This window comes from Zootoca vivipara, chromosome 6, assembly GCF_963506605.1.
Source record: "Zootoca vivipara chromosome 6, rZooViv1.1, whole genome shotgun sequence".
NCBI classification, from domain to species: Eukaryota; Metazoa; Chordata; class Lepidosauria; order Squamata; family Lacertidae; genus Zootoca; species Zootoca vivipara.
In genome coordinates, this window is record NC_083281.1 from 7,911,994 (window position 1) to 7,926,213 (window position 14,220).

The window sequence follows — 14,220 nt, forward strand, 5'->3', positions numbered from 1 at the left end:
GCTGAAGAAGCCAGAGAACACCTTGGCTGCCTCTTAGTACGGACCCTGGTCACAAAGTCTGAGCTTCCGCAACTGCCACCTAGAATGAACAACAGCAGATATATTCTATGCTTAGGATAACATTTTTATATTCTTGCTAATTATGGTGTTTTATAAGTGATTTTATGATTCTTTTCAGAAATGTTTAGGATAAACCTTTTTGTTAACTTTTCTGCGTTAAACATGCATTCTGCACCCAACCGCCTTTGTAATGTTTTATTTTAAAATCTTTAAGCTAATATTTTAGTTTCTTTGTTAATGATGTTCCTTTGAATGTATACTTTACACGTGATTTTCTTCAGTAACATTTCGTTCTGGGTTTTTTGGGATGTTTCAATGTGTTGTAAATCACCTTGAGATTTTTTTCTTTAAAATGCAGAGTGGTTACAGAAATGAGGGGGACAGCTCTGGCTTTTGCTTTTAATTTTTTCTGATGCTGTGCGTGGGAATGTTTTTATGTGGCAGTTTTTATCGTTCTATGTGATCCTATGACATAATCTTACAAGTTGATTTTGACCTTGCACCAACCAGAGGTCAGGTTGTTTTTTTGTGGTGTTTTGAGTTGCATTGTTCCTTCAGGAAAAATCTTCAATACAATATATATACAGTATTTAAAAATAATAACCATACTTATAAAAATAAGAATACAATCCTCTTTTCAATGCTCTTCAGAGCAAGATAGAGACTTGCACACCAATTTTTATTAGTACCCAGGAAATAGACGCAGCAGCAGCAAAGAGACTAACAAACTGTAAGATAGATAGATATATATATTCTGATTTATTCGAACTATTGCCCTTTTTCACCAAGGAAAAGAGAAGGTGGGATTCTGTTGTGGCTCTTAAGCTGGCTTACGGAGGGGGAAGACAAGGTGGAGGGGAATGTGCCAGTGTATTTATTTGGTCCTTTCTGGGTGAAAAACGATTAGAGGAATCGAAACTTCTGCAATGGTTTTCAGACGCAGTCTCTCCGTGACAGCTGCCGCTGGTCTCTGCCGAATTGGGTGTTGCACCCACAGACTGAAAACGGAGATTACTAGGATGACAAACGGCACCCCACACTTATTTCCCACACTGCCGGTGACATTTCGTATTCCGAGAGACCGCTGCCAGAGCAGAACACCAGAAACATCTCAAGAGGAGCTTTCAGAGTTTGTGGTGCCGAAGCACTGTGCAGTTTTGCAAATGCTTCCCCCAATTCCTACTCAAGCGGAGAACTGGAGCACAGGAGAGGAGGCCCCACCCCCTGCAAGAGTCGGCCAGAAGATCCGCTTGCAATGTCCCCGGCAAAGCAGAGCACCTTCCAACGGGCAAGGGACCTCGGCGATTCACAGCTCGTCGTGGGCCGTTTTGGCGACGATCAGCAGCTTGGAGAGTTCTGAGCGGAATTTGCCGTCCTTGTGAGACACTGCAAAGGGGAGAAGACGACAGCAGGGTGAAAAGAAGGGCAGAAAACACAAGGCACGGCAGGATCACAGCTGTTCCAACAGTGGAACAGGCTCTGCTTCCTTGGAGGTTTTTAAACAGAGGTTGGATTGCCAGCTGTCACGTATGATCACGTGGGTGGCGCTGTGGTCTAAACCACTGAGCCTCTTGGGCTCAGCGATCAGAAGGTCAGCGGTTCGAATCCCTGCGACGGGGTGAGCTCCCTTTGCTGTCCCCGCTCCTGCCAACCTAGCAGTCCAAAAGCACGCCAGTGCAAGTAGATAAATAGGTACCACTGTGGCGGGAAGGTAAACAGCGTTTCCGTGCGCTCTGGTTTCCGTCACGGTGTCCCGTTGTACCAGAAGCGGTTTAGTCCTGCTGGCCACATGACCTGGAAAGCTGTCTGCGGACAAACACTGGCTCCCTTGGGCTGAAAGCGAGATGAGCACCGCAACCCCATAGTTGCCTTTGACTGGACTTAACCGTCCAGGGGTCTTTTACCTTTACCTATGATCAAGCTGAGTTTTCTGCGTAGCAGGGTTTGGAGTATCTATCTGGTTTTGTATACGGCCCTTCATCCAAAGATCTCGGGGCGGTTCGCAGAATAAAACCAAAGTGCATAATAAAAACAAGAACAAAACAATACAATACCCCCCATCTGAAACAAATATAAAAGGAAATAGACTATTAATCAGCCCGAGGCCCGATTGCAGAGGGACATTTTCTCCTGGTGCCTAAAGATGCGTAATGTATCGGGAAGTTTTTAATGTTTGACATTTTATCGTGTTTTTATATTTTGCTGGAAGCTGCCCAGAGTGGCTGGGGGAACCTGGCCAGATGGGCGGGGTATTAATAATAACAACAACAACAATACCACTGCAACTGCAACAACAACAACAACAACAACAACAACAACAACAACAACAACAACAACAACAACACCACTGCAGAAAAGGCCCACTCTTCGTGTTCCTGCCCTTGGGAACTCTGGTAGAGGCGGCATATGAAGAAGAGCCTCAGATGATGATCACAGGCTCTGCGTTGAGTTCCTGGAGGGAGAGGCAGTCCTCGGGGGTCTTTCGGTCCTGTTTTAAGGCTTTATAGGGCCAAACCAGCAGTTTTAACTGGGAGCCAGTGCAGTCGAACCAACACCAATCTATTTCTGAAATTCATTTGTAATAAGACAGCTACTTGGAGATCTTGTATAGAATGTCCTGGGAGATTGAAGTGTTCTACTGGTTTCTCTGTCTTGTGGTTCCTGATGTCAGATTTATGTCCATTTATCCTTTAAGGATAAATGGACAAGACCAATCTAGTATGCTCCAACCATCTTTCCCCATAAGCAACCTGGCCGCCGACTTCTGCGCCAGCTGAGGTTTCCAAACTGTCTTCCAGGCAACCCTCTAGCTAATCACACTGGCCCCAAACATGAGGGTCAGCCAGGTGGTGGAAGTTGGTGAGAAATGTCCATGGGATTCCCACCCCACCTCACCCTACCCCGGAAGTGAGCTGTTCCTTTTTGCATGAGTTGTGTCATTTTTGGTTGCATAAGGAATGGCACTCAGAAAGAAGATGAAATCCCTGCCAGAGAAAAATGGCAGATCAAGTGGGTGGATTTATGCCGAAACGGATAAAGTGACCAGAAGAATCAGAAATCGGGAAGACCAAAATTTTAGTAAGGAAGGGGGAAAATTTATTGCTTATCATGAGGACCATTGTAAACAGTTAAAATTGTTGGTAGGATTGGAATATCACTTGTAGTTTAATGGTGAATTCTGGACACATTGGAGTGGTACAAGTTTTGGATTATCATAAAAGATGCAGGAGGAAATGATTAACAACAGGACCCACAAAGGGGAGGAGGGAAGTCCAGTAGATTCCTTGGAATCTTGTTTTTATGTTGTATGTGGGGTATGTGACTGTAGAATTCTAATCTGAAAAACCTAATAAATAAAAATTTAAAAAGGAACGGCACTCGTAGCCCGGACGTGCAAAAAAATGTTGAATGCGGAAAATGGGAGTGTGGCGTTTGCCTGTGAAGAGAGTGATGTCATCCCCAGTATGCATGTGAAAGGGTTAAATGTAAAGCCAATGAGAACCCAGGGGGCGGAGTCAGCGAGAGTATAAAACAAGCCCGGGGGGGGGTTGGTTTAAGCTGCGTGAGAAAGTACAGTGGTACCTCGCAAGACGAATGCCCTGCAAAATGAATTTTTCGCAAGACGAATGCTTCTTGTGATCTGATGGTGACTCGCAAGACTAATTCGTTTTGCAAAAAATGCGTCTTGCGAATCGCGGTTTCCCATAGGAATGCATTGAAATTTAATTAATGCGTTCCTATGGGCAAAAAAAAGAAATTTCAATGCATTCCTATGGGAAACCGCGATTCACAAGACAAATTTTTCACAAAACGAATTGACTCGCAGAACGAATTAAATTCGTCTTGCGAGGCATCACTGTAAATCTGAGTCAGGGACAGTCAGCATCTGAAAGGAACAGATAAGAACCTGGGCAGTTCTGGCTGGGAACTGGGAGGAGGTGGGTTGAATTGTGAACTTGAGGGTGGAAGGTATAGGAAGGTATAGGCCGGTATAGGAACTAAGTTAATATTGACTGAACACCATCTTTGAAACCATACGCTTGTTATACTTGTAAGAAATAAACTGAAGTTTGTGTTCACTTTAACAACCCTGACTGGACTCAGTGATTACCAGGAAGTACCTAGTTGGTGGCAGCGAGTTACCATGGTGGCACAGGGATCAATCGACCGTGAAACATCCAGGGGGGAGTGTCCCTGTGTGATCGCCACAGGGAGACACGATTTGTTCTCAGACCAAACAGGCACAGGTAACCAATTTGCCCACAAGCAGTCGCAGTAAGCAATTTGCCCACAAAAGGGCAGAGCATGGCTTCAAAAAGCCGGCGTACTTATCTGAGCTACAGAACAAGCTTCAGGAAACCGGCAACTGCTTAGGAGCCACAGAAGTGACGGTTAAGCTCCTGTTCCCCATACATGCGAAAGGTCGAAGGCAACAGCCTTCTCCGGCACATCCCTTGTAACAGGTACACTGCCACCAAACATGGAAGTTTTCTTTCTTTCTTTTGCAATGCAAATTGCATTGATGTTGCTCCAGTGAGATCATGATGATATGCAGTCTGACTCTAAAAATAGTAAAATAAAAACTCCTTACTCCACTCCAGGGAAGCAGTTTAGGATGGAACCCCAAAACCAGCGAGTGAGCTTTGAGTCGGGTGTTAAGTCCAGTCAAAGGCAAATATGAGGTTGTGGCGCTCATCTCGCTTTCAGGCCAAGGAAGCCGGCGTTTGTCCACAGACAGCTTTCCGGGTCATGTGGCCAGCAGTACTAAACCACTTCTGGTGCAACAGGACACTGTGACGGAAACCAGAGCGCACGGAAATGCCACTTACCTTCCTGCCGCAGCGGTACCTATTTATTTACTTGCCCTGGCATGCTTTCGAACTGCTAGGTTGGCGGGAGCTGGGACAGAGCAACGGGAGCTCACCCCGTCACGGAGATTCGAACCGCTGACCTTCCGATCAGCAAGTCCAAGAGGCTCAGTGGTTTAACCCGCAGCACCACCCACCAACTGCTTTTAGGGTCCCTCCAGGCATCCCTTTTTACTGCACCCTTGAGATCAGCTGTGTTCATGATGCTCTCAGGGCGGTCACACACAACCCCAATAGCAGAGCAATTTGTGCCTGAGAAATTTTCACTGCATGCCCTATCATGTCCTGCTGAGCTCCTCCAACTTCTCCAGCCGCAAACGCTCTGGGGGCTTTGTCCTCCCCCCCCCCAAGCAGCCCTCTGTCCCTCCCGAAGTAGTGTCATCAGCCCCTCCTGCTGCCACTCACCTGCCGTTTCAGTCACCTGGAATTCCTCCTCCTTTAAGGGGATGTCCCTCTGCCCTCCAACCGCAGCCGTGGACTGCAACGAGACAGAAGGTGCTCAGACAGGCATATCCGAGAGTTTCTCTCCCGCCTGCTGCTCAAACTAGTCATCACAGGGACACAGGAATCTGCCTTCCAGTGATTCAGGCCGCTGGGTCTACCCAAGCCCAATGCCATCGACACCAGGTGTGGGGAAGGAACCCTTTGGACCGCCAGGTTTTTTCAGACTCCAATTCTCATCATCCCCAGCAAGCCTTGGTCAGTGGAGTTGTAGCCAAGCAACGTTTGGCAGAACAGTTTCCCCACACCTGGTGTACACTGACTGGCAGAAGGACCTGAAGATCTTTGCTTACTTAATTGTTACTTGCTTTTCTCAGTGGCCTAAAGTGGCTTCCCCCTTACTATCAAGCCAGGTTCAAGTCTGTAATAATAAATAATAATAATAATAATAATTTATTATTAATAATAAATTATTATTATTTATAGCCCGCCCATCTGGCTGGGTTTCCTCAGCCACTCTGGGCGGCTCCCAACTGGATATTAAAAGCACGATAGAACACCAAACATTAAAAGCTTCCCTAAAGAGGGCTGGCTTCAGATGTCTTCTAAAAGTCAGATAGTTGTTTATTTCCTTGACATCTCATGAGAAGGCATTGCACAGGGTGGGCGCCACTACCAAGAAGGCCCTCTGCCTGGTTCCCTGTAACCTCACTTCTCGCAGGGAGGGAACTGCCAGAAGGCCCTCGGTGCTGGGCCTCAGTGTCCAGGCTGGACGATGGAGGTGGAGACGCTCCTTCAGGTACACTGGGCCATTTAGGGCTTTAAAGGTCAGCACCAACACTTTGAATTGTGCCCAGAAACGTACTGGGAGCCAATGTAGGTCTTTCAGGAATGGTGTTATGTGGTCTCGGTGGCCGCTCCCAGTCACCAGTCTAGCTGCCACATTCTGGGCTAGTTGTAGTTTTGGGTCACTTTCAAAGGTAGCCCCACATAGAGCGCAGTGCAGTAGTTCAAGGGAGAGATAACCAGAGCATGCACCACTCTGGCGAGACAGTCTGCGGGCAGGGAGGGTCTCAGCCTGCGTACCAGATGGAGTTGGTAGACAGCTGCCCCAGACGCAGAACTGACTTGCAACTCCATGGACAGCTGTGAGTCCAAAATGACTCCCAGGCTGAGCTCCTGGTCCTTCAGGGGCACAGTTACCCCATTCAGGGCTAATCTACTAAGCCCTGCACAACTTAGGAACCCTGATATCCCGACCTGATCACTACAGGGGTGGGGGAGGCTCATTTGATAATAGCAAGAATCACCCCAATCCTGTGGAACTCCCTGCCAAAAGAGATTCAGCAGGCACCTCCTGTGCCAACTTTCAAATCCCTGACGATACCTTTTCTATCCTATCAGACCTATGAAGGCCATTAAGAATACAATTGAATAACTGTATTCAATAATTAAGAACAATTGGTGTCCGTTTTTAATATTGTCATGGTTTCTATTATGTGGTTTTATTGCTGTAAACACTTTAAATGTGTTTTTATTTGTATTTTTTTAATGATGCAGCAGCATACAAACACTGCTATAAATAAACACAAGGAAATTTAGACAGGGCCATTTCTACATGGAGATGCCAGGGATCGAACAGGAGACTTTGGGCCAGCACCCCACCTCACCCTAGAAACAGAAAAGACTTACGTAGGCCATGCCATACTCGATCTTCGCTCCTTTGACTTCGCCTTTAAACTGGGTGAAGAAGAGGTAAGACTTCCCTTGGGGCCTTGGACGTGAAAGGAAAAAAAAAAAAAAAGAAAAACCACAGCATTAAGAGAGGAAGAGGTTATATGGTTATATGTAAGGATGCGGGTGGCGCTGTGGTCTAAAGCACTGAGACTCTTGGGCTTGCCGATCAGAAGGTCAACAGTTCGAATCCCCGCGACGGAGTGAGCTCCCATCGCTCTTTCCCAGCTCCTGCCAACCTTAGCAGTTCGAAAGCACACCAGTGCAAGTAGATAAATAGGTACAGCTGCGGCGGGAAGGGAAATGGCGTTTCCGTGCGCTCTGGTTTCCGCCATGGTGTCCCGTTGCGCCAGAAGCGGTTTAGTACTGCTGGCCACATGACCCGGAAAGCTGTCTGCGGACGAACGCCGGATCCCTCGGCCTGAAAGCGAGATGAGGGCCGCAACCCCACAGTTGCCTTTGACTGGACTTAACCGTCCAGGGGTCCTTTACTTATGCAAAGATGGGTGGTTAAGAGGATATGTTCAGGTGCTTAAACTAGGGGAGGGAAGAGCAGGAACATGCTTGGTGGCCTCGTCATCTTTGCTGCACACCCAACAGACTCTGGCCTCACAGCCCTCCCCACACTGAACATGCATGGCAGGGAGCCTGCTGTTGTCGCAGGGGCTATTTGCATGATTTAGAACCCACCACAATCCCACCTCCGCAGACTTTTGCCCTGTGATCCATGTTGTGAAGCTGAGAAAAAGTGATGCAATCTACAGGGTGGGGCTTGTAAGCTCATCCCAGGGATGTCCAACAGGTCAATGTCCAAAAAAAGTGCAACAACTGTGGCTGATCCTCCCCAAAAAAGCTCAACAACTTCAGTCAATCCAATGGGGAGATCACTGCCAGTTTTATATATATATATAGTGGGAATAGATCGCAGTCTCTTGTAAGTTGGGACATGCCTGCCCTATCCAAACCAAACCAAACCAAATCTTTATAGACCAGCATAAGGGTACAGTCATTTAAAATCTGAAAAAATGATTTGAAGAACTAAAAAGAGTTAAAAGCCTATAAAAATCTAAAAGAAGCTAGGAAAGTCTAAAAGAAGGGTTAGGAACATTAGACAGATGTGGCAGAGCATAAGAATATATATATATATATATATATATATATATATATATATATATATATATACACACAGTGGTGCCTCTCTAGATGAATTTAATTCGTTCCACGGGTCTTTTCTTATAAGGAAAAATTCGTCTAGCGAATCCCATAGGAATGCATTGAATTGTTTTTGATTTTTTTTTTGCCCATAGGAACACATTAATTGAATTTCAATGCATTCCTATGGGAAACCGCGATTCGCTAGACTAATTTTTCGTAAAACGGATTCGTCTAGCGAGGCAACCTCCGCTCGAAAAATCCTTTCGTTAAGCGGAAATTTCGTTAAGCAGGGCATTTGTTAAGTGAGGCACCACTGTATATATATAAGACTACAGCTATAAGACTACAGAGCACTCTGATATGAGTGCTCATTAAATCTAGTTTGAGGCACAGGTCATCATCGTCTGACAAATTTTGAGCGCTGCTGTGCAGAATCTGGCAACGTTGCATGTTGCAGCAGGGTTGATATCTGAAAGCGGCAAGAAGGTATAGAATTCTCCTGTGCACCCTGGGTACTTACGCAGTACAGTGGTACCTTGGTTTAAGAACAGACCTGTTTACCAACGATTCGGTTTATGAGCTCCACAAAACCGGAAATAGTGTCTTGGTTTGAGAACTTTACCTCGGTCTAAGAACGGAATCCGAACAGTGGAAAGGGCACCGGCGGCAGGAGGCCTCATTAGGGAAAGTGTGCCTTGGTTTAAGAATGGACTTCAGGAACGGATTAAGTTCGTAAACCGAGGTACCACTGTAATGGTAAGATGAAGCTAGTACAAATGTCTCTGTAATACAGACAATGTAGAAGCACATGCTCTGTTGTTTCTATCTGTCCAGAGGCACAGGGGCATTGTATCTCCAGGGAAGCAATCTTCCTGCATCGGCCTTCAAGGACAGCCAAGGGGAGGGCATGACATCATGCCAAGGTAAAGGCCCTCCGGTGCTTAGGGACTTCGAGTTTAGCTTGGTATGCCCTTCCTTTATCCTGCAGCAAAGAACATGAGCATTTAAGAGGCCTGAATTCAGCCACTGTCCTGATGCATTAAGAAGTTGGTGCCTCAGTTATGTCTCAGGTTTGTCCTGAACTTGCAGAGGAATGGAAAGAGCGTTTCAATCGTGTATTCGCGATCTTTCGTGCTCCTGATGGTACTGGAGTGTTTATACGTGATTCCCCCTTTTCAATACTGTTTGCACCTGCAATAGATTCAGGGTGGATATATAGCTTTGTTTCCAAGTTGGCACATACCCCCACCACTTCCTTTTATTCCACAAATGTCCAAGTGTTTATTTCGGTCCCGTTTTTGCTGTGCTGCAGCTCCTCCGGGCAGCAATAACACGGCAGCAGAATTGGGGGAAGCATCACAGAACAACTAACAAAGCAGAATAAACCCACCACTGAGAACCCACCACATACGGCAGCCATGAAACACCAGGAGCAGTCACAATTTAGACAGGCTGGAAGTGAAAAGTGGAAGAGGGTCGTTCTCCTCTTATCAGGGATGCTGTCACTGCAATGTGCTGCAGATCTAGACTAGATGCCCTCAAAGGAACCCTTCTGACCTATGAGTCGTAGGGCACGACCCTTGGGTTAATAATGTGGCTAACAATGTGGCTCTCTTTCCTCTCCCATCCGGGACTGTGGCCAGGGCAGAGGAGAACAGCCCTCTGGATCAACCCTTTCAGAACCAGGGAGGTGCCTTCCAGAGGCGCAACTCCCTCAAACTCAGGGAGCAAGGAGGAAAATCACCTATGTGTAAGCTGCAAAGAGAAAGATAAACGGCAGAAAACTGTACTCACCTCCAGATGGAACAGGAAAACAGCAGGTTATCTTCACTGATCCCAATGCTCATCTGCCATTTCTTGGAAGGGAAAAGGAATAACAATAAATCTCAGCATTTAGGTACATACTTACCTATCAGATAAGCAAGATCTGCCCATCAGAGAAACCTTAGCCAAGAGCAAACTGCAGCCACTACAAGGAAAGCTAACCAACAAATTGAAGCAAAATAAAAAAATTCCTTCAGTAGCACCTTAAAGACCAACTAAGTTTATATTTTGGTATGAGCTTTCGTGTGCATGCACACTTCTTCAGATACACTTCAGATACGCTAGTGTATCTGAAGAAGTGTGCATGCACACGAAAGCTCATACCAAAATATAAACTTAGTTGGTCTTTAAGGTGCTACTGAAGGAATTTTTTTATTTTGCTTCGACTCAGACCAACACGGCTACCTACCTGTAACTACAACAAATTGAAATCAGCAGGGGACAAACAAAAGAGAATGTCTCCACCCCAGTGTGGCTCCCCTTTACTACATACACAGCCCAACAAGACAACAACATAAACCCCACAACTGCATACAAATCAATATGGCTAATTTGACCCAACAACCTCCCACCCCCTCTCACATCACACACAAATAAAACTCACAGCAACCTACCAAATTCAACCAGCCATGCTCTGAGCTCCCAAATCTCTCTTACCACCAATGAAGACTAATAAATGAACAGATGAAGAACCTATGGACGTGACGCTGGCATAAAACCCCACACATGCACTGCAGATGGGGAGGAAAAATCTGCACCCCCCTTCTTTCTCCCCCTCTCACCCACCTCACAATGCCTATGGCAGCAATGCCTCACATCAAATGCAACAGTTTAGAAGAATGTTAAGTGTTCCACCTTACAGAATTAAAGAGTGTCGCTCCAGCTTCAGAATTAAGGGCAGTAGCTGGGGGGAAGAAGCCTAAGCAAAATTGGTTTTAGGATTAACGCAACTCACTTCGTTGGTCCCACCTTGAGCAGCATAGGTAAAAGTGCAGGTGTAGTCTCCCTGAAGGAAAGAAACAGAAACGAGGGCTTTAAAACACTCAGTGCTTCCTTCCATGGGACAGCGCTGGTTAACAGGTTATCAAGAGAGGAGCCAAGGAAACGAACACTGAAGCGCAAATATAAAATATAATGAAAATATAAAAGGAAAACTCTCCCAGAGCCAGTGTGGAGTAACGGTTATAGAGTGTTGTACTGGGTCCTGGCAGAGGCCAGGGTTCGAATTCCCTATGGAGCTCACCAGGTGTGACCTGGGGGCAGGGGACAGTCACTGCCTTCTCTCGGCCCAGCCCTACCTCACTGGGCTGTTGTGGGGATGAAATGAGGAGGGTTAGGAGAACCACGTGAACCGTCTTGATGCTCCATGAAAGGAAAGGTGGGAGATAAATGCAATTACTGCAATAAATAAATAAATACGTGCAATAAATAAATGCAATTACTGCAATAAGTAAATGTAATAAATATGCACAATAAATGAATGCAATAAATGAATGCAATTACTGCAATAAATAAATGCAATAAAAACAATAAATAAGCAACAAAATGAAACAATTGAAATAAGAATTGGTAGCAGTGTACTATAATTAATTAATTAATAATTAATAATTAACAGAAATGAGAAGTGCACACACTTATAGGCAGAGAGGTGCCAAGCCCAACAGAACCAAAGTTTCCCCCTAACTACGGTTGCCGCGAAGGGACACGCCCCGCCCTCTCCGCAATCCCCGCCGAGAGGCCACGCCCGGAGCTTCGCTCCAGCCAATCAAAACGCTGTCCTCTCCGCCGGGTCAGGCGCGCCTCAGCCAACCAGCGGTCGCCACCTCCGTCCGGCTCTCACCAGGGTCCTCGAGAACGAGTGGGCCGCCCCGCCGGGCCTCACGTCGAACTCGGCCGTGCTTTGGTCCCCCTCGGCCCCGGCCTCCGCCGCGGGAAGAAGAGGAAGGAGGAAGAAGAACACGGCGGCCGCCGCCAAACCATCCCAAAGCCGCCGAACTCTGATCGACCTGGGCGCCGCCATCTTTGGAGGAACGGAGGTGGGGAAAAAACCCCGAGGGGCGGGGGCTACGACGAGCCGTGGTGGCCAAAACCTTCCTTCGCGTTGCCTGCTCAGGCGCGTAATGTTTTCCTTGACGCCCCGGCGGCCATCTTTGCAGCGGGCGAAGGATGGTTAACTCTTTGCTGCCGAGTTGTTTTTTCTCGACCAGAGCGCAGATAGAAAGCATGCGGCTTCTCCCTCCATGCATGCAACCGGAATTGCAGCTGTGTAAAAGATAAACTATGGTTCCCTGGGGAATCCATGTACAGTACTGTATTTTGAATGTATGGGGGGGTGTAAGATTTTTTTCTGCCCCCCCCCGCAAAAAAAGCAATAGATAAACTTGTTGGTGATTATTGTTTATTTGGATTTCGTCTGCCTGTCCTATTCTAGAGGCTGAAGATGGGTGGTATAAAACAGTACATTTAGGTCCAGTGCCTGCCTGCCCTGTATCTGAAGATTTTCATTTTAAAACAAAAAAAGATTTTTTTTAAAAAAAATTAAAACATAAGGCAACCAGAACTGTTTGCAGGGTTCCAAATGATGGGACGTTTGGCAGAGAAATGAATAAAGTTGCATGGACTGTTTTGTTATGATACAAGGATATATATATGTTCTTTCACCAAAGGCTGCTGGAATAAGGAGGTGTAAAGTGTTTGCCATCTCAAGGAATGGCCTGGATACCTAGGGAATGCAATCTGAAAGACATTATCAGGTACCTTGACAGACAGGAGAGAAGCTGCACTCAAATTTTCTGTCGGAAACTTCCCCCTTCTGTGATGTATGTAGGATTGCCAGACTCAATAGTGGACAGGACTTCTGTGCCTTTAATTGCCCTGCTCACTTTTGAGTCTGGAAACCTTAAAGAGAAACCAGCAGACCCTTTCTTTAACTTCCAAGCAAAGGATCTGCTGGTTTCTCTTTCAGGTTTCCAGACTCAAAAGAGAGCAGGGCAATTAAAGGCACAGAAGTCCTGTCCTCTATTGAGACTGGCAACCCTAGATGTATGTAGGGTGCTTTGGGATGAGCGTTGGCTAAGGGGCTGGGCAACCTCTAAAGTCTTCAAAGTACTATGCCCTTGGGGGGACTATTGGATTGTCATTTTTATTTTGTGGTTTTATATCTTGATTTTATTCTGTGAACCGCCCTGAGACCCCCCGGGTATAAGGCGGTGTATAAATTCAATATAATAATAATGATGGTGATGATGATGGTTCCTGTACACTTTGTTCTTGGTCTCTCTCACCTCCTTGCAAGGATGGAGTAAGGTGAGGACTCTGTTGCAACTGGATCCTGTCTCCATCCAGTTTAGAACTTCCTGACAGTAAGAGCTGTTGGGCAGTGGAATTTGCTACCAAGGAGTGTGGTGGAGTCTCCTTCTTTGGAGGTCTTTAAGCGGAGGCTTGACAGCCATATGTCAGGAATGCTTTGATGGTGTTTCCTGCTTGGCAGGGGGTTGGACTGGATGGCCCTTGTGGTCTCTTCCAGCTTTATGATTCTATGATTCTCTGACCGATAAGGCTGTAAAAGCCAACCCTTGTATCCAGCAGTGTTCTTTTTGCAGAGGCAGCCTGCTTGAGAGGGAGAATGGCTCTTGTGAACCCTGAGAAACTGGAGGTCAGTGGCACGACGGCCTCCTCACTTTCTAAGGAAGAGCTTTCGTTCAGGTGGGGGTTATCAGCCTCTGACAGCTTTCTACCTGCAAGGAGGTGGGACACATCGGCAACCACCCTTAAGATTGGGTTCGATGAGAGAGAAATGGGTGCAAGATGTCAGGAGTATGGGCAGGAGTCAGGCTCTGGGGCCTGTAGTGCTTTGCAGGACTGGGGCATGCCTCAGCTTGTGCTGGAGAAGCAAGGCGTGGCCACACAGATGAAGACCTCAGCTTGTGCTGGAGAGGCAAGGAGTGGTCACTCAGGTGAGGCCACTGGATACCTCACTGCACCTGGTGGCAGGAGCTGGGAGGGATAAAAGCTCAGCATTTCCCTTCAGCTCTTTGCCACAGCAACGCTATCCCTGCCTGGTTGCATCTGGCCTCTTGATCCTTGCTTCGTGGACCCTTGCCTTGACGATGTCTTGATCATTGCTCCGTGGACCCTT

General features: G+C 46.7%; 1 protein-coding gene across 1 annotated transcript; it reads right to left on the reverse strand.

Annotated features, from left to right (window-relative positions):
- Window positions 1–694: 694 nt before the first annotated feature.
- Window positions 695–12,144, reverse strand: MYDGF (myeloid derived growth factor). Its single transcript, XM_035120125.2, has 6 exons — window positions 11,923–12,144; window positions 11,038–11,088; window positions 10,053–10,114; window positions 7,062–7,143; window positions 5,334–5,406; window positions 695–1,446 (listed from the first exon to the last, which is right to left on the reverse strand). Exons 1-6 carry the CDS (start codon window positions 12,100–12,102, stop codon window positions 1,367–1,369), a joined length of 528 nt encoding a protein of 175 aa, XP_034976016.2. The 5' UTR covers window positions 12,103–12,144; the 3' UTR covers window positions 695–1,366.
- Window positions 12,145–14,220: the final 2,076 nt, after the last annotated feature.

Coding starts and splice junctions, on each gene's coding strand:
- MYDGF (XM_035120125.2), bottom strand. CDS start 12,102: ATGGCGGCGCCCAGGTCGATCAGAGTTCGGCGGCTTTGGGATGGTTTG. Junction 10,115..11,037: donor CTCAAGGTGGGACCAACGAA/GTGAGTTGCGTT, acceptor TTCCCTTCCAAG/AAATGGCAGATGAGCATTGG. Junction 5,407..7,061: donor TCGAGTATGGCATGGCCTAC/GTAAGTCTTTTC, acceptor GTCTCGTTGCAG/TCCACGGCTGCGGTTGGAGG.